At 49.5% G+C, this 20,002-nt stretch overlaps 7 protein-coding genes across 7 annotated transcripts; 5 read left to right on the top strand and 2 right to left on the bottom strand.

Moving 5' to 3' along the window:
• Positions 1-1,658: 1,658 nt before the first annotated feature.
• On the bottom strand, positions 1,659-2,623 carry N7481_000019 (pyrroline-5-carboxylate reductase family protein; the record flags this gene model as incomplete). Its single annotated transcript, XM_057259238.1, has 2 exons — positions 1,659-1,959; positions 2,013-2,623. 2 exons carry the CDS (start codon positions 2,621-2,623, stop codon positions 1,659-1,661), a joined length of 912 nt encoding a protein of 303 aa, XP_057127070.1.
• Positions 2,624-3,021: 398 nt separating this feature from the next.
• On the top strand, positions 3,022-4,047 carry N7481_000018 (uncharacterized protein; the record flags this gene model as incomplete). Its single annotated transcript, XM_057259237.1, has 2 exons — positions 3,022-3,376; positions 3,440-4,047. The coding sequence occupies 2 exons, from the start codon at positions 3,022-3,024 to the stop codon at positions 4,045-4,047; spliced, it is 963 nt and encodes a 320-aa protein (XP_057127069.1).
• A 688-nt stretch (positions 4,048-4,735) lies between these two features.
• N7481_000017 (isopenicillin N synthase) lies at positions 4,736-5,884 on the top strand (the record flags this gene model as incomplete). The annotated part of the gene is made up of 2 exons (XM_057259236.1): positions 4,736-4,925; positions 5,172-5,884. The coding sequence occupies 2 exons, from the start codon at positions 4,736-4,738 to the stop codon at positions 5,882-5,884; spliced, it is 903 nt and encodes a 300-aa protein (XP_057127068.1).
• Positions 5,885-6,389: 505 nt separating this feature from the next.
• Positions 6,390-10,430, top strand: N7481_000016 (P-loop containing nucleoside triphosphate hydrolase protein; the record flags this gene model as incomplete). Its single annotated transcript, XM_057259235.1, has 6 exons — positions 6,390-7,095; positions 7,157-8,224; positions 8,353-8,754; positions 8,828-9,140; positions 9,209-9,789; positions 9,880-10,430. The coding sequence occupies 6 exons, from the start codon at positions 6,390-6,392 to the stop codon at positions 10,428-10,430; spliced, it is 3,621 nt and encodes a 1,206-aa protein (XP_057127067.1).
• Positions 10,431-10,768: 338 nt separating this feature from the next.
• On the top strand, positions 10,769-11,740 carry N7481_000015 (uncharacterized protein; the record flags this gene model as incomplete). The annotated part of the gene is made up of 1 exon (XM_057259234.1): positions 10,769-11,740. The coding sequence occupies one exon, from the start codon at positions 10,769-10,771 to the stop codon at positions 11,738-11,740; it is 972 nt and encodes a 323-aa protein (XP_057127066.1).
• Positions 11,741-14,587: 2,847 nt separating this feature from the next.
• On the bottom strand, positions 14,588-15,454 carry N7481_000014 (YoaK family protein; the record flags this gene model as incomplete). The annotated part of the gene is made up of 2 exons (XM_057259233.1): positions 14,588-15,198; positions 15,268-15,454. The coding sequence occupies 2 exons, from the start codon at positions 15,452-15,454 to the stop codon at positions 14,588-14,590; spliced, it is 798 nt and encodes a 265-aa protein (XP_057127065.1).
• Positions 15,455-18,404: 2,950 nt separating this feature from the next.
• Positions 18,405-19,507, top strand: N7481_000013 (isocitrate lyase/PEP mutase family protein; the record flags this gene model as incomplete). The annotated part of the gene is made up of 3 exons (XM_057259232.1): positions 18,405-18,614; positions 18,668-18,815; positions 18,885-19,507. 3 exons carry the CDS (start codon positions 18,405-18,407, stop codon positions 19,505-19,507), a joined length of 981 nt encoding a protein of 326 aa, XP_057127064.1.
• Between the last annotated feature and the right edge of the window lie 495 nt (positions 19,508-20,002).

Genomic DNA, 20,002 nt, shown 5'->3' with positions numbered 1-20,002 from the left:
TTATTCAATTCTTCATTTTTTGAAAAGAATTAAAGATAGTTCGGAAGAAAATAAGTTGATTTATATTATAAAAAAGTTTGAGTAAAATATATATAGACGTAGTCGTGTAGAAACCTTAGTTACAAAAGTTATACAAAATATAAAAAAATACTTATTTTGGTTAGCTAAATATTAGTATACTCTAACTGTAAATAGTTAGCGTACTCCCATGGGAATCCCATGGGCATAACCTTCAGTCAGTCCTATACCATTCCCATAGGCTGATGGGGCTTACGTATGTGGGAAATCCCATGGGACCCATGGGAATGTGAATCCTTTGCACAGGTCTAGGTACGAGGGACTATAGCTGCCAAGTCCTTCATATCGCAATGTCACTTAGTAACCAGGAATTTTGCTGGCAGAAAAACCGACCCCGTCTCAATTTGAACACTCCATTTTCTACATATCTCCGATGTCTATTGCTTCTGGCCTTTGAGGAGTTAATTAATACTATTCATCAACACTATTACTAGTAAATTCACAATTGATCATCGGTTGAACGAGGTAAGAGGAAAGATTATACACAAAAAGCGATCGGAAAATGGCTACTAAGCATGTATTGGTTATGGCCAAAAAGTGATTAGGGAATGGCTATTGAGCACTACATTTTTGTATACGAAAAGCGATCAGGCGATGGCTACCGAGTACTACTTTTGTGTATGTAGAAGAGAGGTGGCTTTTTCCCATTACCAAATTATTTTTGTATGCCAAAAAGTAGTGCTTTTTGGCCATTGCATTATATGCTTAGTAGCCATTCCTCCATCACTTTTTGTATACAAAAACGTAGTGCTTAGTAGCCAAATGTAACATGCAACAAGCATCGCCATGAAGCAAAGGCGACAATGCGAGCGGCGAGACTGGTGGTCAATGGACTTTGTAAAATGCTGATGTGGCGGACTTGGCAGCTATAGTCCCTCGTAGGTAGGGCTTATAGTCGGCCCGGCGATAGGCTATTCGCACCACTTTCTCGTTATAGCTAAGCTGAGGGGTAAATGGGTCTTCAGGTCGACACATTGCCACAAAGGAAGCTCGGTGGCGCATTAGGACTGAAATATGCGTTATGGGACAGGTGTGTTGCACAAGATCACTATATCTTTTCAGCCAAACTCTGAATTTACGATGTTTTGCTTCGTGGAATGAACTCCGGTTGGCGGCAAATATACGCTGGAGGGGAAATGGGAAGCCTCCACCTTCTCCACGTGGACTGGGTCTTCGACCAATAGCATATAAGCCTTACCAACGGACTTGACTAGTTATCAGCCTAATCATAGGCAAAGGCGGCGGTGAAAACGGCGAGTCTTTAACTAGCTGTCTGATGTACCTTCCCTACAAGTTTCCTTTGCCCCTCCTATAGTTCCATATTTATCTCAAATACAGAAGTAGTTATCTTTGCCGTTGCGAGAGAATAATCAAATGGAAACTGAGGGGTTCAAGAAGCTAGCGCAGAAGACAGTAGGCCTTTCAAGTAGAGCTTTGGTGTCTCGTACGTGCTGAAAATCGGTTTATATTGCGAATGGTCAAAGCCAGAAAAAGCTCCATAGAATTCAAGTGTGTTGATATCATGCGATTGAATATAGCGATGTTAAATCTCAAGATACTGCTATCGTCCCGCATCCTACCTACTTCGTTCCGTCTTTCATAGCTCGATTAGCCTTCCAACTCACCCGTACTGCGTCCTCGACATGCCGATGCCAATCGTTGGCGTCCAGCACATCCATTGCGCGACGCGTGCTGCCACCAGGCACACACACGTCATTCTTCATCTGAGCCAAGGAGACACCCAGATCGAGATGCGCCATAGATCCCGACCCAATACAGGACTGTGCGACCAGGCTCGTCGAGATAGACTCCGGTAACCCTAGACCCTTAGCTGCCTCGATCATGCTGTCCATGAGGTGAAAGAAATATGCCGGAGCAGAGCTGCCGTTTGATTCAGTGAAAGGTCAAAAGATAAGAGGTGGGATTATCCGTACCCGGAAATAGATGCAACGACATCCAAATGGTTCTCTTGGGGCAGAACCGCAACGGTGGGTGAGATGGCGCGAAACACTGCCTGGACAAGCTCCATCTCAAGAGGCTGTACCATTTCGCTGGGGAAAATGCCAGTAGCGCCTTGCGACACCTTGACCGGGGTGTTCGGCATCGCTCGGACCAGAGGTGTCTCGTGAGGAAGCCAGGTCTGCAGTTGCGCGATTGTGATACCGGGACATAAGGTGATGATCACTGGCAGTGAGTGCCCTCGCTCTCTCTGTCTCTGAAGAGCCGGGTACAGCTGCGCGCAGGTGGCCGGAATATCGTAAGGCTTGGGCCCGAGAAAGAGAAGGTGGACCTTTTGCACGTTTCCTTCGTCGATGTCCCAGATGCAAGGGTCGCAGTTGTTCCCTGTCACCGTGAGCTCTGGGAATTGCGACCGTAGGGCGTCAACGTGGCTGTCACGACGCCCCGTGAGCACAATCTCATCAAGACGGACATTGCCGGGGCGCTGCTTAACGACACCATGGGCTAGAGCTTGGCCCAAGGTACCACAGCCGATGATGGTAATCCGAAGCCTTGAAGGTGGAGAAGTGGATTCTGGCATACGCATTGTGACGGTTGTTTAAACAGGGCAAAGTGTCAATATCGGAATTTTCCTGAGAATCTCCGAAGGGGACAATATGATTATCAATTGATCACGATCCTTTGTGGACGATGAGCTGATCGATTGACCTAATGGATACACAGTATGATCCCGCTTATCTGCGGGGTGCGATGTATTGAGTGAAGAAAACCCATGTGTTTTGAAACACGGATGGAGTCTCACGCCATGTCCCTCTAGTAAGGTATTCAGGTCCAGGAGTGGCGTCTGGTCTACGTCGTAGCCGGAGGGGCTGAAAATTGTAAAAGGATCTAAAACCCCCCTGACAGACAGCGTCACAAAATCTGGAAACTAGGTCACTGATCATGTCTTCGGCTCTTTGTTACATCGCTCGCCCCCGAGTCCCCATGCGCTCACTGGCGCGCATCCATTCTCGAAAGATTTCCATCCCTGCGGCGTCCCAAGTTAGCAATTCTGAAGGGGCCTCTGTACCTTCCCTGATGAGTTCACACAGCTGGAGATCGCCCGATGTGCTGCCGCTGACGCGCGATGGCTTTCTCAGTATGTTACATGGTCATACTGCGGCGATTCGAGTTCCCGAGTTCGTCAGCCGTCATCATGCGCAGCGCTTCGAAAAGTACCTGCATCCGTTGCTACGTCCGTATTCGCATATAGCGGGCCCTAGCGTGGACAAAGTCGGTCTCGCACAATTTGAGTTTCAGGCGCAGTCAGCCGAGGACTTTCAAGCCCGAGGTTCCGATGGTTAGTTTATCGCGGGGTTTGCTCTTTGGTGATTGATGCTAACGCTGACGTAACTGTCAACAGCTCAAGATCGATACTTCACTCAAGTCGCGCAATTGACAGATTTACATGCACGCATTGCCAAAAAGACGGGCGACAATCCATGGGAGCGGATTTTAACGATGCTACAGGAGCTAGCACCGGAGCATGAGGTGCGAGTGGCCCACGAGCCGGACGGACGCCGCTACCACGCAGGTATCTATCGCAGTATCAACAACTCGACTCCGATCCACTGCGACTGGTCTCCCTACGACTCACTCACTGAGGACTGGGTGATCAATCGGGTGACCCACCAGGCCGTGTTGAATCTGTATCTTGCTCCGATGATTGACGGCGAAACGATTCTGTACGATCGTATCTGGGAGGAAGAGCTGCTCCAGTACCGGGACCCAACCACGTATGGCTACTTCCGCGAGGCAGTAGATGGCTGCGCCACTGTTACCTTGCGGCCGTCCGTCGGGGATCTATGTCTGTTCAATACGCGCAATCTGCATGAGGTCAAGTCGACAGGATCGGAAATTCATCCCGAAGGGGGGCTCTGGCAGCGACCACGATTGACTCTGAGTGCATTCCTGGGACTCCTTCCGGCGGGCGTACTGAGCGCACGCCCCACCATTATCCTGTGGTCGTAGGCTCTAGCTTGACAGAGTATTAATTTAATTGTTGCCATGTAATCATTATTGAACACGGTGTCCGTAACGATCCACCTTCCGATAATCCACTTGATAGGTCTGCATGCTCGGCATGACTTTACCACGCGGTTCACAGAGCCTATCTGATACAGCTGGGCTGTAATAGCGCGCGTACATACACTACCCCCCACCCCGTAAGTCTAGGTTATCATAGCGGGGCGGCGGGGCGTCGGGCCGGAGGCGGATGAAACCTGGGGGCCAAGGGTCCCTGAGAATTTAAGCAATCCAAGTTTTCGTCTGTGCGCCACGCTTCCATCTCACTTTGCCACCGCTTCTCCGACGGCGATCTGCCCCTACCGTCAGCACTAGCCATTGAGGTCTCATTTACCCTATAGTGAATCTGGGGATTGTCTACAGCGTTGGACCAACTGCCAACTGCGGTCCACGCGCCATCGAGTACATATTGCGCAATCACTGTACTATAGAACGCAGACGGGTCTACGTATGGTATAGCGTATGTGTATATAATACAGCAATGTTTTGCAGTCTGTATTCAAAAACTGGTAATTATGTATGAAAAAGTTCAAGTGTAAAGACGTTATCCCTTCCAAGGTACTGATTGATCCTATATATAGCTGGTTGTTGGATCAACACACTGCCTGTAGTCTCAACTGAAAATTCATACATCATGGAGACGACCGTTGCCACCATTGATTTTGACCCCTTTGATCATGGTTCGCCGGATGAGAAGAAAGCCGTTGGCACCGCAATTGCCGAGGCCTTTCGTCGTCAAGGATTCTTGAAACTGGTCAACCACGGAATTCCCCGCCATACAATCGAAGAGCTTTTCCAATGGGCATTTCTTCCTTCCCTTTCAAGTAATTGTACAGTTCTGCTCACATAGTCAGAGCCAACGCTTCTTTGCCCTCCCCGAGGGTATCAAAGCCAAGGCGCCTCATCCGCCCAAACCGATACCCAATCGGGGATACAGCGGCGTCGGAATGGAAAATACGTCCATTCATGGAAGCCAGGAAGACAGAAAGGTGACATTGATTGACCTGAAGGTAGGCAGCAGATCTCATCTACTGAAATATCTTGCTGTATAGATATTTCCCGGGACTAAGCCCTCTTCAACCAGGAATGTTTTGACCAAGGGGCGGAAGACGATGATCTCTACGCCAATATCTGGTTGCCCGAAGATGACCTTCCAGGCTTCCGAAGCTTCATGGAGGAGTATTACCGGATTGCATACCGATGCCAGCAGCGCATTCTGACTGCGCTCGAACTCGGGCTTGAGATGGCCCCGAAGACCCTCACGAGTCGTCACAGCCGCGCTGAGAATGAGCTGCGGCTGACACACTATCCCCTGGTGCCGGTTAAGCAGCTTCGCGGTGGCAACTGCACACGCATCTCCGAGCATACGGACTTTGGGACGATTACCCTGCTGTTCCAAGACGCGGTCGGCGGCCTGGAGATCGAAGATCCGCTGCAGCCAGGGCGGTATCGGCCAATTGAGTCGACCGCGCTGGATGAGATGATCGTGAACCTTGGGGATTGTCTACAGCGTTGGACCAACGGCCAACTGCGGTCCACGCGCCATCGTGTACATATTGCGCAATCCGACCTGAGACGCCGACCCGAACGCCGTCCTTGCGGAGCGCTTCTCCGTCGCCTACTTTGCCAAACCCAATCGCTCGTGCTCCATTCAGTCCCTGGCAGCCGAATGTCCGCCAGGGGAGCAGACGGTGGGCGAGTTTATGTTGCAGCGATCATCCACTACTTATGGGTATGCTCAACTTTAGGTTTGCTCATGCTACATTATGGGTTGAAATATTAGGTGGGGGATGATAGCAATAGTTACCCATTGTCTGTATTGGTAATACATGTATTAACGACCGATTCGAGCAATGAACACGGTTGCTGTATGACTCGGGCCACAGGAGGGAACGCCTGGTACGTCCTACTTACCTGTCCACAATTGCGGGATCTGGATCAGTTATGTGGTCGCAGCATGAATGTAACTCAAGTCAGTCCCTTGCTTCGGCATCACCATGTGCGAGCATGTCTTCTAGGGGTATTATAATGCTGCGTATCTCAGGTCTATATCAACTGGAATTAGATAACCAATCATGTCTCACGGCGGAATTGGCGCTTGTAGCCGTTATACTTATAGCCTTTCTTCACTCTAGTAACTCTAACAACCTTCCATCCTAGCTGGTTGGTTGTACTGGTACAAAGACATATATATTGGAGGCTACAGCGAGTTTATCTGAATCCAGTCAATTACCTGCACCAACTGCAACAACCTTGCTAAGTCGTGCAACTGTCCAGGCTCAATCCCAATGCTAATCAGGAATTTGCTCTCTTTTCGGCGTAATGGCTACGATCCGGTTGAGGAAATCGACCTTGAAGATTTACACGCCGACGGCCGCCGCCGGGTACGTGAAAACCTCGCCGCTTGCGAGTACGACTTGCGACAGAGCTGGTTGACGGGGCTGATGCGGGCCATCCGAGCTGTCGACTATCTCGACGAGTCTCAGTTGCCCCATTCATCCAAGAATGCGGCCTACTACACCCCTCTTGCGGAGTATGTCCGCCGGCGCGAATTCGGTCGTATGCTGCGACATCCCGAGATCCTCGTGCCCCTGGTGCTGTCCGGCGTGCTAGAGGCAGTCGCCTGTCTATCAACAGTGGCGGCGCCGCTGCTGATGCAGCGCGTGCTTCAAGAACCGTCAGATCCAGGCCATCTGCTGGCTCTGTTCGGGGTCAGTCTTGTGGCGACGCTGGCCGGTCGCAGCAAAGATCAGATTTGCCGAGTGCTGGCGGTTCGCGTCTCGTCGATCCTGCAGTTGGCGCTCTTTCGCAAGTGCCTCCGGTTCTCGGGTAGGACGACCTGTACGGAGGGTCGCCTAGTGAGCTGTTCAACTACCGACATGATGCTCCTGCGTAACTACATCCTCAAAATGCACGACATTTGGAGCAGCCCCCTACAGTTAATTTTGATCATTCTCTTGGTGCTACGTCTGTTGGGTCTGTCCGGGCTACTGGGTAAGAATCTGATCTCGTTTCAAAATATATTGGAAGCTAAATATTGATTGGTTGAGTGTAGGATACTTCGCCATGGCTTTCCTCTTGCTTTCGCAAACTCAAGCCAACGGCAAAGTAGCGAGCGCTATGGAGAAATACCTTGGCCACGACGAACGACGGATCACGATGTTAAGCCAAGCCTTCCAGCGCATCAAAGGAATCAAATTAATGCTGCTCGAGTCGATTATCATGAAGAAAATAGCTGCCATTCGTGAACTGCAGCTTGTGGCGCTAAAGCGCCGCCTTCGTCTCGTGTTTTGTTTTTTTATCTCTATCAATCAAATGATTCCCGGCCTCACGGCCCTGGTCTCCTTTATTTCCTACTGGGCCGGCCAACATGCCCTGGATGCTCAGGTAATTTTCCCGGCTCTTACGCTATTTGAGCTGAGTTATGGCCCTGCATCGAAGCTGTCGCTAGCGGTGACGCGCCAGTTCTCTATCCTGCCCAGTGTATTCCGTGTGCGAGATATCCTGCGCCAAGAAGAAGTCGACGAAAAGAGATCCGGGGACCCGGGCGATATGGCGATCAGCCTCGACAAAGCCACCATCTCTTACCCTGGCCTTGCAAACAACGCGGAGACCACAGATGAGTACACTGCATTCCGGCTTGATGCCCTCACCCTTAAAATCCCACGGAGACGCCTCACCTGTATCTATGGACACAGTGGCGCCGGGAAATCCACAATGATAAAAGGCATTGTCGGCGAATCCGTGGCTCAGCCACCATCATCAGTCAGGGTCAATGGAAGCTGCGCCCTTTGCCGCCAGGATCCATGGATTATGCAAGGGACTGTGCGGGAGAACGTTTTACTCGGGAAGCCCTATGAGGAGCTTCGATACCGTCAGGTCCTTCGCGACTGCTGTCTTGAAGCCGACCTGACCATGTTCCCCGGTGGCGACCAGGCGTTGGTGGCTGGCAGTGGAGCGACCCTGAGTGGTGGACAGCGGGCGCGCATCTCACTCGCCCGCGCCGTGTATAGCCAAGCCGAAATTATCCTGCTTGACGATCCTCTCTCGGCTGTGGACGCCCGCGTTTCGCAATGCCTTTGGAACGATTGCATCAGAAAACTGTCCCAAACGGTCGTCGTTGGTATGTTTACTATCTGCTATACTGTGACCTTCCACTTCTATCCCTTGGCTCTAGCTGACATTGCAAAAAGTAACACATCAACTCGACCTGCTCCCCCCAGTGTGACCATATCTTGGTCTTGGACAAAGGTGGGATCATTGCTCAGGGACCGCCAGATCAGGTCCTCAAACACCCCTTCTTCAACGGAAGTACCTTGCTGGATGCACCTAAGGAATTGTCTCCCCCGATAGATGATCAGGCACAATCGGTTGCCCCAGCACCTAACACAGTCAACTCCACAGCAATTGCTCTTGATAAGGAGGTTAGGGTTAGAGGAAGCGTTGACCGGGGATTATACGGTGTCTATCTCAGACACAGCGGGGGATATCCCTATATCGCTTCTTTGAGCGCGATATTTTGTCTGACGGTGGGTACGCGTATCGTAGGAAATATTTGGTTGGCGTGGTGGGTTAGCGACGCGCTGCACTGGGCGCAACACCACTACATGTCCGGGTATATTGGGGTGATGCTATCGCAGGCGGTGTTTGTAGGTATGCAACTGCCTCATTGATAGAATTCGGGCTGTGAATGTCTTGTGTTCATTCGCTGATGACTACAATCTAGCTCTCGTTGGTGTCTATCTGGTTGCCGGAAGCGTTCAAGCCAGCCGACGCATCCATGAAGGTGTTCTGGCGCGGCTCTTTAACGCGGACATGGATTTTTTTGACCAACAGCTACTTGGGCGGATTATCAATCGCTTATCGGTTGATATAGAGGGTATCGACTTTCGATTGATCAATGCGGCCGATGGCTTGCTTCTCGCAGCTTCTCCGTTGTTAGCGAGTACCATTGTTCTTGCAATGAGCTCGCTTTACTTGATTCTAGCTCTCGTGCCCATTGGGTACATGACCAGTCGCATACAGCTGCTTTATGGAGTGTAAGCTTTATAGCTCTTCAATTCTCTCGTTTCAGTCTGGAATTGCTAACGTGACGCTTCTGGAGTAGATCTGCACGAGAAGTGCGTCGCTTGTGCTCTGTGCTCGACTCCCCGGTCCTCGCCGTGATCAACGAGGCCATGGGTGCGCGGGCCTCGATCCAAGCGTACTCCGCCATCGAGTTATTTGAGGAGCGGCATCGCGCGGTCCTGTCCAAGGCCATGGCCGGAATCAGCGTCCGCTACGCACTAGAGACGTGGGTGACAGTGCGGGTGGAACTCGTTTCCGTCCTACTACTTGGTGCAACCTGCGCATTGTGCGGCCTAGGATTGCTTAATGCCGTTCAGGCTGGTCTGACTCTCAGCTTGAGCATCACAATAGCGAAACACCTGGACACTTTTCTGTGGTCCTTAATTAACCTTGATGTTGAAATGAATTCCATGGAGCGCCTCAATCAGTACCTGATGCTGCCTGCCCCAGAGACCATTTCTTCTTCTATCGGGCGAGAAATTGCACCCTCCTGGCCGGAGAGTGGCAGCGTGGTATTTTCTGGAGTTGAGGTCACGTATGCTCAAGCTTCGCAACCGTCTCTCAATGGCTTTGATCTCATCATCCCTGCGGGTGCCAAGGTGGGGATCGTAGGCCGAAGCGGTGCGTTAATATATTTCTTATATATCCCGATACCCCAGTGACTTTTGGAACGCCCAGAACTACGGAGGCTGACATTCACGCATCGTCCAGGCTCCGGCAAATCGACCATCATCGCGGCACTAACAGGCATTGTACCACTCACAGCAGGCACTATTCGGATTGATGACGTGGACTTGACGACGGTCTCACTGCGCCAGCGTCGACGATCTGTTCACGTGCTCGCCCAGGATGCCGTGCTCTTCGATGGCACGCTTCGTGAGAATTTGGATCCCTCTCGGCGCAGCAAGGATGTGGACATGCTTGAGACATTGTCAGCAATGGCATGGCACCAGCTCGAGGACCAATTTGACGGCGCTGACCGCCGATCAGTGCTGGACCAACACATTTTGGCTGGGGGCACCAATCTATCCGCGGGTCAAGCGCAATTGGTGGCTCTGGCGCGGGCGGTGCTGGCGCGGCCGCGCATCCTGGTGCTCGATGAGGCAACAGCGAATGTTGACCAAAGCACGGATGAGATCATCCAGCGAATTCTGCAGCAGTCCTTCCGGGATAGTACGGTCCTCTGCGTGGCGCACCGAGCAACCAGTGTCGCCTGGATGGATTGTGTCATCACCATGGCGGATGGCCGCAAAGTGGGGTAATTTCTCTAGATAATTAATAAATTCACTGATAGTTGACAATCTGTGAGAGCGCTGATGAGGGGCCAAGTTGCTATCTCCCTGATTCCAAGACACTTTTTGGTTATATGTATGACTGATCGGCATATTCCTCCGCGAATGTAACGAGTTGCATAGGTATCTGTAATTTACAGCGCTCTGTTTATATCGCTTACAATACAAAGACGCCGTTCTATTACGCACTCTTTGACCCTGGGCAACCCACCTTACTTATATCTTCCGCTTGCGAGACTTCGCCATCTTTGTCTTCAAGAATCCTTTCCCATTGTCTCTCGTCTCGGAGAATTTTTTAATTCCTGACAATGGGCACCCCTGATAGTTATCTGCCTCCTGCCTTGAGCGCGGAGACTATTACCTCGTTGATCCTATCATTGGACCTGCCTGCGCCAAGCTCCATCGAGCCCTTGCAGGTTAAAGCCGCCTTTCATTCCATCTATCTCATCCATTTCGCTTCGGTACAAGGTATCACAGCACGAGGAAACAAGGATGGCACCGTTACGCTCGTGCTGCGCGTCTCTGGACGGCAGCTACCCGGCATCAAGACACGCAACGAGGTGGGCGTCATGACCTGGGTCGTTAAGCATACCTCTATTCCCGTACCGGCCATCATCCGGTACGATGCGACGGAGAACAACGTGATCGGACATGAGTTCACCCTACTCGAGAAAGCGTCCGGCATCAGCGTCGATCAGATATATGCAACGCTATCCGATGAGGTCAAGAAACAGATGGTCCACCAACTGACGGATTATCTGATCGAGCTACATGCGCAACCCTGGCATGAGGGGTACGTGGGCGGGCTGACCCTGACACCGACGGGCGAGGTTACCTCCGGACCACCCATCGACGAAAACTTTTGGCAGACTCCTGACCTGGACAAGTATTGGTCTGCCTCGGCCGGAGTCAAGAGTACGGAGACACTCGAAAGTCTCAATCCCATACCAGCCGAGGGGTTCCCTAGTTACACGGCGTATACGAACAGCTGCCTCGAGCGGTATATCCACGCGATCGAGGTCCATCCTTCTCTGGAGCCCTACCGCGATTTGATTCCCCGGATCCGCGAGTTCATGGTGCAGTTCCGGCGGCCAGACAACCAGGCAGAGCTCAACCGCGTCGCCTACATCCTGGCACACAAAGATATGCATTTTGCCAACATCATGTGCGACCCGGACCAGCCAGGGTGTCCAATCACCGCGGTCCTGAGACTGGGAGTTCAGCGGGGTGGTTCCCGGCCCGAGGTGGAACCCCCCCGCGGGCATTCCTGTGGAATATGAAATGGGACCCTGACGATAAGGCAGAGCAGACCCGCATGGAGCAATTGTTTGAGCAAATCTGCCGAGAAAAGGGGGCAGAGCATATCTTGGAGCAGACTCAGCTGAATGCAAGGCAAGAGATGATGCAGACAGCGGTCAATCACATTCGAGCCATTGTCGAGGTGTGCCCGCGAGGCCAGGCGCAAGACCGCGTGGCCCACTGGCGCTCGGTTGCGGAAGCCGCCATGGAGGGATTTCAGGCGTAACGTGTATGAGGAGAATTACATATCAATACACACTGTTTTTCATCTGTATTTACTTGTTGTACTGTACTGTACTGTACTGTATTGTATTACGGGTCTGCATAGCCGGCGAAAGCCTTCTGATATAACTCCGTCTCCCGGACCCCGACTAGGGAGTTCCATGTGCCTTGTTCAGATTGAACATGGCCGTTCACGGCTCACCTTCATCGGAAAGCGTGTCCAAATTCGCCACGTGGCCTAGACGGCTTCTCCGCGCTGTGCAGACACTGTTACTTCCTGTTGTAGTTCAGAGGTATGAATTGTTATTTATTATTCAGAGGTAACATGAGGCTATATATACAACGAGAAGATCAAGTTAACTTCCAATCAACTTGGCTTTTTATATACATACTTCGGGATTAATTACGATGGTTTGGCTTGGTGCCTGATCTGCACCAGCCTCATATCACAATATTCCCCCTCTGGATCGCTTTGCTGGCAGGGCGATTCTGGAATTGCGCAGAGCAGTCAGGCCTCGGTAAAACCACTAAAAATCCCCCCGTGGAAAAAAGAGTGGAAATAGCGCCTGCGCTACAATGCGTTTTGTCTCGAAATCTCTGGAGCATCGAGTCCTAGATATACGCCCGCCTATCCCCTCCCCGAACCATCGGAATTAATCCCGAAGTATGTATACGAAGAAACAAGTTGTTGATTTCCAGCCAACTTGTTCTTCTCGTTGTATATATAGCCTCATGTTTTCCACTGAATAGAAAGCAATAAATCATACCTCTGAACTACAATAGAGCCGTAAGGTGGCCAGGAGCCCATATTCGTGATGTGCCAGATAAGTTCGGAGTTCTGGGGTACTAGCCGAACCCCTTCGACAAGCCCGTTCCCTTCCTGGAGGCTCTAAAATATCACTCGTGTGGTAGCTCTGTTCCACGGTACCGATGGGCGGCCAATGCGGGAACATTGGGGGCTATCGTGCCTGCGGGTGGTAGTTTGGCGTGTAAGCCTCATTGGAGGGATCGGCGTGCACAGGCCGTCGGACAACCAGAAGTGGCGCGGTTCTTTGGCTGTTAGACCTCCTATCTACTACTATTATATCTTAGCAGAAGTAATAACAATTACTAACTAGAGAACATAAAACTAATTAGAGAGTATTTCCAGAGTACTTAGAACCTATAAGAAAATTATGTTACAAAATTTGAAGTTAATTATTTGACGTAGGAGGTTGGCTCAAGGTTATAATTACAGGTATAGACTACACGTGGAAAATTGTATCAGCATAAAGCAGGAGCTCCTACACCTAGACCCAGGTAAGTCTCTCTCGATCATCGCTTAGGGCTAACAATTAATTCTGATACTTGCTATATAGTTCTAGACTCGTCGAACCTTACACTCTACAGGTGCCGTCAGCAGTTGATTCCGCAGCGGTCCAAACAATGCGTGTTCACAGACTTAGATAAGTTCAAAAGGTACCATACAATAGTTTCACTCAACGAAAGGTCTGCGTTCTACAGTCTGACATCAGAGCCCATATTCCCCCTAGCAGTGGCCACAAGTGGATACCGCTCGGTTGTTGGCGATCCTCCCAGTAATGTCAAACACAGACACGGGCCAATCAGTTATTCGGATCCGCCGACGATCGAGAGGAGAACAGCTTCATCTACGCACAAGCCAAAAAGCGAAGAAAGAAGTATATAAAGTGAGCAGCAAGTCGCGGCTTTTTTTGCTCTCATATTGTCACCACGTTCCGCTGTCCGAATAACAATACGATGATTACTAAGGGCTACCTAGGTATGGGTCACTTCGAACACAGAGTACATGGTCCGTGACGGTCCGTATATTATCTATTTGGCCCCTCGTCCTGGTCAATATCCTCTCTTGACAGCCTTGCGCCAACATGACAAAAGTCACCGACGTAAGTTCCCAGTATCTCCTGGCGCTCGAGAAGACGTCAGCGAGGTCACACAGAATCGGTCATCCAGACGAGTCAAAATGACTGATTGACTGAATTTTGCCTGCCTAACAGAAACCACAACATGCTGTCAGGGATATCTATGAAGCAAACACGCTAAGTGGAGGAACGGACCCACATTGTGCATCTGGGTTCCCCTGAACGCGAGGAAGCTATCTTTCTTTTGCTTCCTCGTTCTACGTCTTGTATCTAGAGTCGACTATAGCTTTCTTTAATATTGATTATTCATCTGAAAGACACACTCCTCATCCAAAGATACGTGAGACCCCCACAGATGTACCGGATTGTGATGGGAGAGAAAGTACATCATGTTGCACAACATTTATTATTTCCCCAACTTGTGATGTTCCTTATTGTCACCTTCATTGTTTCCATCCTTCCTTTAAACACCCATGTTGTCATACAGCGGCGCTGCCGCAATTCTTCCCAACAAGCCTGGATAGTGTAAATGTCAAAGTAAACTATAAGAGATCCGATAATGAATCGAAAGGGTATATCTTCTGATTCCACAAAGTGTCTACAGTCGTATGCATTCACCGACTCCTATATTTGAGCAGCACGCGTTACATTCGCGGTCGCTCTATACAAATGAATTATGTAGCAGTAGGCAAATGCACCAACATCACAATCAACATATCTTTAGGACTATTGTCTACTTGGGGGAGCCGCTTTCCAAAACAGCCACCCCAGGGCCGCGATGGACTTTAGTCCCGCCGCCATCCATAGGACTGACTCCATGCCGCCGCCGCTGCGGCTGAGCCACCCACCCACGATCGCACCGGTCAGCAACGACACCACTCCTCCGATGCGACGGTTCCGCTTGACGTTGATCGTGAGTTTCTCTGCGATCTTCGGATCTGACGCGATATCGAAGTAGACGCTGGTCAAAACTACGGTCGGGATCTCATTGAACCCGAGTGACCGACTGCAGGTCATCGCACCGGCGGATTGGAAGGCGAGCAGTCCGATAGGGATCAACTCCAGGAAGAGCGGCCCCTCGTCTATAGATATGTCGCTCGACGTGCGGGGAATCAGGTCGGCCTGGATCAAAGCAACGGCGATGATGACCAGGATGGTCTGAAAAAGGAAGGAAACGACAAGGGTGCCGCGACGGAGAGCACCCAGGTGCCGCATGACAGTGGAGAAGATCATAGCTCCGGTGAAGAACAGGGTGATGGAGACGAGGGACTTGAGCCAGCCCCATGGTTTGCTTGTAGGCTGATTGGAGGCACCGAGACCTAGGAAGATGGTGTTCCCTATCAAATATCAAAAATCAAAAATCACGTACTAGCATGATCCAGTTCCACCGGGGTCTTGAGTCGTACCGGTTTGCATTCCCAAAAAGCAGGACCAGATATTGTAGGCGCTGCTATCGCACAGTCCGGTTAGAAAGCACAACAGCAGACACACCAGATCGGCATGGGTAGGGTCCAGGTTCTGGCTCCACCGGAAAGAGAGAGTCGACTCTCGTGGCCCGTCCCGCGATGGGTCGTTCTCAAGATCAGGAATCATTGGGTTTTGAGTGGATTTCTAGATAATGTAGCTGGATATACGTGTCAAGCAGTCAAGGCAGACTAGATTGTGGGGGTTTTCGGAGCTCATGGAACTGAGGATGCCGTTCTTATAAGTAACATGGAGTAAGCTAAATAATTTGCTCGAGGCCATTCGAAAAGAATCATAGTTCTTCGCCCTCTTGCTATTGGCCGCCCAGTAAACCTAAGAATTTGGGTCCTCCCTCGAACGAAAATCTCCGACCATGGCTATTCACGGCGCAGCCAATGGTAGATCCAATAGCACCCCATTAAATACCCCACAGCAAAGGGATCTCAGATGTAGGTGTTCTATTTCCTAGACAAATTGTCATTGGTTGCTCGGCTTACATGATAAAGATTTCTATTGTGAAAACGTGTAGCCATTCAATTTAAACGATTCAGTTGTCGCAACAGCTACACTATAGAGAGCGAGCTAGCTTGGTTTTCAACTTGATTGGAGATTGTTTAATTTATTACCGATACTTTTGATGTTTCTGGCTACACAAGGGTCGATGCTTGTCAAAGTCTCTGCCTGTATTTCCACATATCCGTTAGTAGATTTGGAGACTCTTGAGAGGGAGTGAATTTTTCCTAGAAACTAAGGTCCGGTCCATTGATCTGTAACCTTTTTTCTTCGAGGAAAGTGATCTGGATCGAGTCCCTTTGGCGCAACCGATTAAATATTAAGCCCGCTAAATTTGTAGACCAGCCCCGCCATTAAGTTGGCCGAACAAGATGAATTGCATGAATCAGCATGCATTCAGCATGAGACAGACCCAGGCAACCAATCTAGGTGGAAATATTGATTGGTAAGACAAGAATATGGGATTGAGGGCAGGTTGAAAGTAGTCTCCGTCAATGCGTGAAATACGCCGATACTCGGTGGGCTTCAGAATCCGGAGTTTCCAATTTGACCGACAACACGTACAAAAACCGAAGAAGTGTCAAACGCAACCAACAGTTGCTAGATATAAGCTATCACTTCCATGTTTTAACGTAAAAATACACCAAATGGCGTCACATAAATAATGGTCCAGTTTATGGTTTCTAACGCCTTCCAAGGAAGCTTGGTATGTTACCATGGGACGGGCATACCGATAACGTGTGAGCCCTCAGGATCACCCACTGAGCGTTATTCTTAAATCTGAGATTATTGAATTTGGCCATGGACTGAAATTGTCTTAGCAATTGAGTTCCACTAATAATACTGTATGTATGATCCTGAAGTTGCAATGGTAGCAGTTCAAAGTGTTCTACAACCAACCGGGGTGCCCAGATTCGGAGTGTCGGTGACGAGAATGAACGGAACTGGTGGTCTAGGTAGGTACATCTCGCGCACCATTGGAGATATACGTAGACAAAAAATAATATCAACTCAATTTGCAAGTGACCATGTTAGATTATCAGCTTGCGACGTGGCCAGATTCTTGGTGTTCTTGCGTGCAATATTTCCCCTCGAAAGTTAGCAAATCCTGAACTGTCAGAATTATAGTCAGGGATATGCAATATGCAGGATCAATAATCCGGTATCCGGGAGAATTCGTCACGTTGTGGTAGATACAGCAGACGCGCATAGTATCAAGCCACTCCGCGCAAACTCAACCCTATTGTGCAGTTGATAGGTTTGAGGCACCAACGAACCACCTGAAAAATACAAGTGGGTTCCATAATACCATCTAGCGGTGCCTACGGAATATGCCGAATAGATGATGATCGGCCTTAACGAAACTTTCATGGAGGAGAAGTTCGTTCTGAGTAAAATTTTGACATCAGATACGGGGATGCAAGACTGAGACCAAGGGTTTGCCGAGGTATTTCGTTTTGTGTCTAAAGTTGACCATGAGATATTTTCCTCCAAGCCAAAACCTGAGGTCGCCGAAGGTTAAAGTTGAATAGATAATTCCAAGGACAGTCAAACCAGGAGAACATCCGGTTGATAGCAGGTCAGGTCTTCACGCGCTAGTTGATGGAGCTGCAAGTACCGCTAAAATACCAAGTGAATCGCATAATGGAAGCCGGTAGCTCTGGACTTTGAGGAAAAGCAGATAGATAAACAGAAAATTAACGGCCAAAGCTTGTTTTCATTGAGGAATTTATTGTGAGGGCCGAACAGGATTTCTTCCTCGTGTCAGCCCAAATATTATGTTTCACAGGTGCCTCATATTAAAATAACTTCAACTAATAGTTCTAGATCCGTGATTACGTCCAGGTCGGGCTAAGAGGCATTCCATACATGGTAATGTTGCGAGCACAGAATGAGAAATGCAAAATGTGGTTGAACCCAAACCTCAATCTCCACAACCCAATTTTCAAATTGCTTTTGATCTTTTTGATCTTCTAATTGGCGAAAATTCAACAACGCAATCCTCATTCACGTGGTTGGCCTCGGTAGTAAGCAGCATGCAATTCTTTGGGGCATGGATTTGATCTATAGAGGACCCCAAATCTTCGGAATTTCTATCCCACCGAAGGCCAAACAATGAGTTGAGGCACCCAGTACCTGAAGTGAAATACATTTGGCCCAGTGGTCAAGTATCGTACTCTTAATTATACAAACTCACACTACATGTCACAGCTTCGGACTTCGGATCTCAGATACGAAGTCACAGTGGAGCCGAAGAAGGAACCATGGGACTCTGGATCTACCTATCGCCATTCATCCATCGTCTCCCACTCCGCGCTAACTTTTGATATTGTTACCATTTTTTGATCGGTGCGGGGTCAAACATTTTGACTTCAACTAGATGAGACTTCTTTCTCTACGATCAATCAGATGTTTCCGCTCCGCTTGGTCCCGGAGGATAGAAAATTCACTCGAAAATACGGAACTTGAAGGTATAAAGAGCAGCGTTTTTCTTCGAGGATTGAATTGTAACAGAAGGACATAGGCTCGCAATAAAGAAGATTTCTCTTTTATCAAGGCTATAAACATGACTATCACGACCACTGTCGAGAAGGATGGATACTATGAAGTCGATGGGACCCCCCAGAAACCTACTATGTATCTCCATGTGATCCCTGCAGCTTCCAGGTTACGGGGCATTATCAAAGACACGAAAGACCTTATCGTATGCCCTGGTGTTTATGATGGCCTATCTGCTCGAATTGCGATGGAGGTTGGCTTCGAGTGTCTCTACATGGTAAGAACCCCGAGCAATGGCTTCACATCAATGCATGCTGATAAAATACACAGACCGGTGCTGGAACTACTGCATCGCGGTTGGGAATGGCGGACCTTGGCCTTGCTCAGCTTCACGATATGAAGACCAACGCTGAAATGATCGCAAATTTGGATCCATTTGGTCCTCCATTGATAGCAGACATGGATACCGGCTACGGAGGTCAGTTAGCAACTACACAAACAAAATAACCCGATGTACTGCATCAAAACAAAACTGACATTCTTGCAGGTCCCTTGATGGTATCAAAGTCTATTCAGCAATACATCCAAGCCGGTGTGGCGGGATTCCATATTGAAGATCAGATCCAGAACAAACGTTGTGGACATCTGCAAGGCAAAAAGGTTGTTGGCCAAGAAGAGTACCTCACACGTATTCGTGCTGCCAAGCTGACCAAGGATCGCTTGCACTCTGACATTGTTCTAATTGCACGAACCGACGCACTTCAGCAACACGGGTACGAGGAGTGTATTCGCAGACTGAAGGCGGCCAGGGAAATTGGGGCCGATGTAGGGCTACTGGAAGGATTCACCTCGAAAGATCAAGCCCGACAAGCAGTCCAGGATCTGGCTCCTTGGCCTCTTCTTCTTAACATGGTTGAGAATGGGGCGACCCCTCTGATCACCACAAAAGAGGCTGAAGAGATGGGCTTCAGGATCATGATTTTTTCATTTGCTACAATCACACCAGCTTACCAGGGGATTAAGACAACTTTGCAGCGACTCAAGAATGAAGGAATTGTAGGTACTCCTGAAGGGCTAGGCCCAAGAACAATCTTCGAGGTCTGTGGGTTGGTGGATGCCATGAAGGTTGACGCAGAATCCGGAGGCGATGGCTTCGTCGACGGTGTTTAGCAATATCAACATGTAAATTCTGGGATTCAAGATACAATGGAGTTCATATGGCTAGATGCAGTAGATATTCAAATTGCAAAGACGCTCTCGGTACATCCCAATGTTAGACAGAAGAGCCTTTGGCGTGGTCCTAGGCTTGGTCTTCAAACCCGTTGGCCATTCCAACCGGGAAATTTGTTGAATCGATCCTTTTCACTATTCCCATTCCAACCACCAATCACTCGCGTGGTTCACCACCTTTTTGGATATAATGGCTACCAACTAGTGACGATCATTACAAGGCACGCTACGCCCTCTACAGCAACTACATGGGGTTTCTTTACTAGATTTAGAAAGCTTGCAAGTGGGCGATTGCCTACATCACGTCGAACCTTAACAGTGGTAAACCTAATAATGCCACGTGCAATTCTGAATCGGGTCCACCCGCTAGTTCTGGGGGTTATAGAAATATGGAGATGTGCTTACGCGAGGGTGCTGCATTTTGGCCCAAACCTA

The sequence above is a fragment of the Penicillium waksmanii genome (assembly GCF_028829765.1).
Source record: "Penicillium waksmanii strain IBT 27052 chromosome Unknown utg000001l:1.0-4852451.0:1.0-4856178.0, whole genome shotgun sequence".
Classification (NCBI taxonomy): domain Eukaryota; kingdom Fungi; phylum Ascomycota; class Eurotiomycetes; order Eurotiales; family Aspergillaceae; genus Penicillium; species Penicillium waksmanii.
Note: the sequence above shows the minus strand (reverse complement) of the source record. Positions and strands in the feature narration are given on the sequence as shown.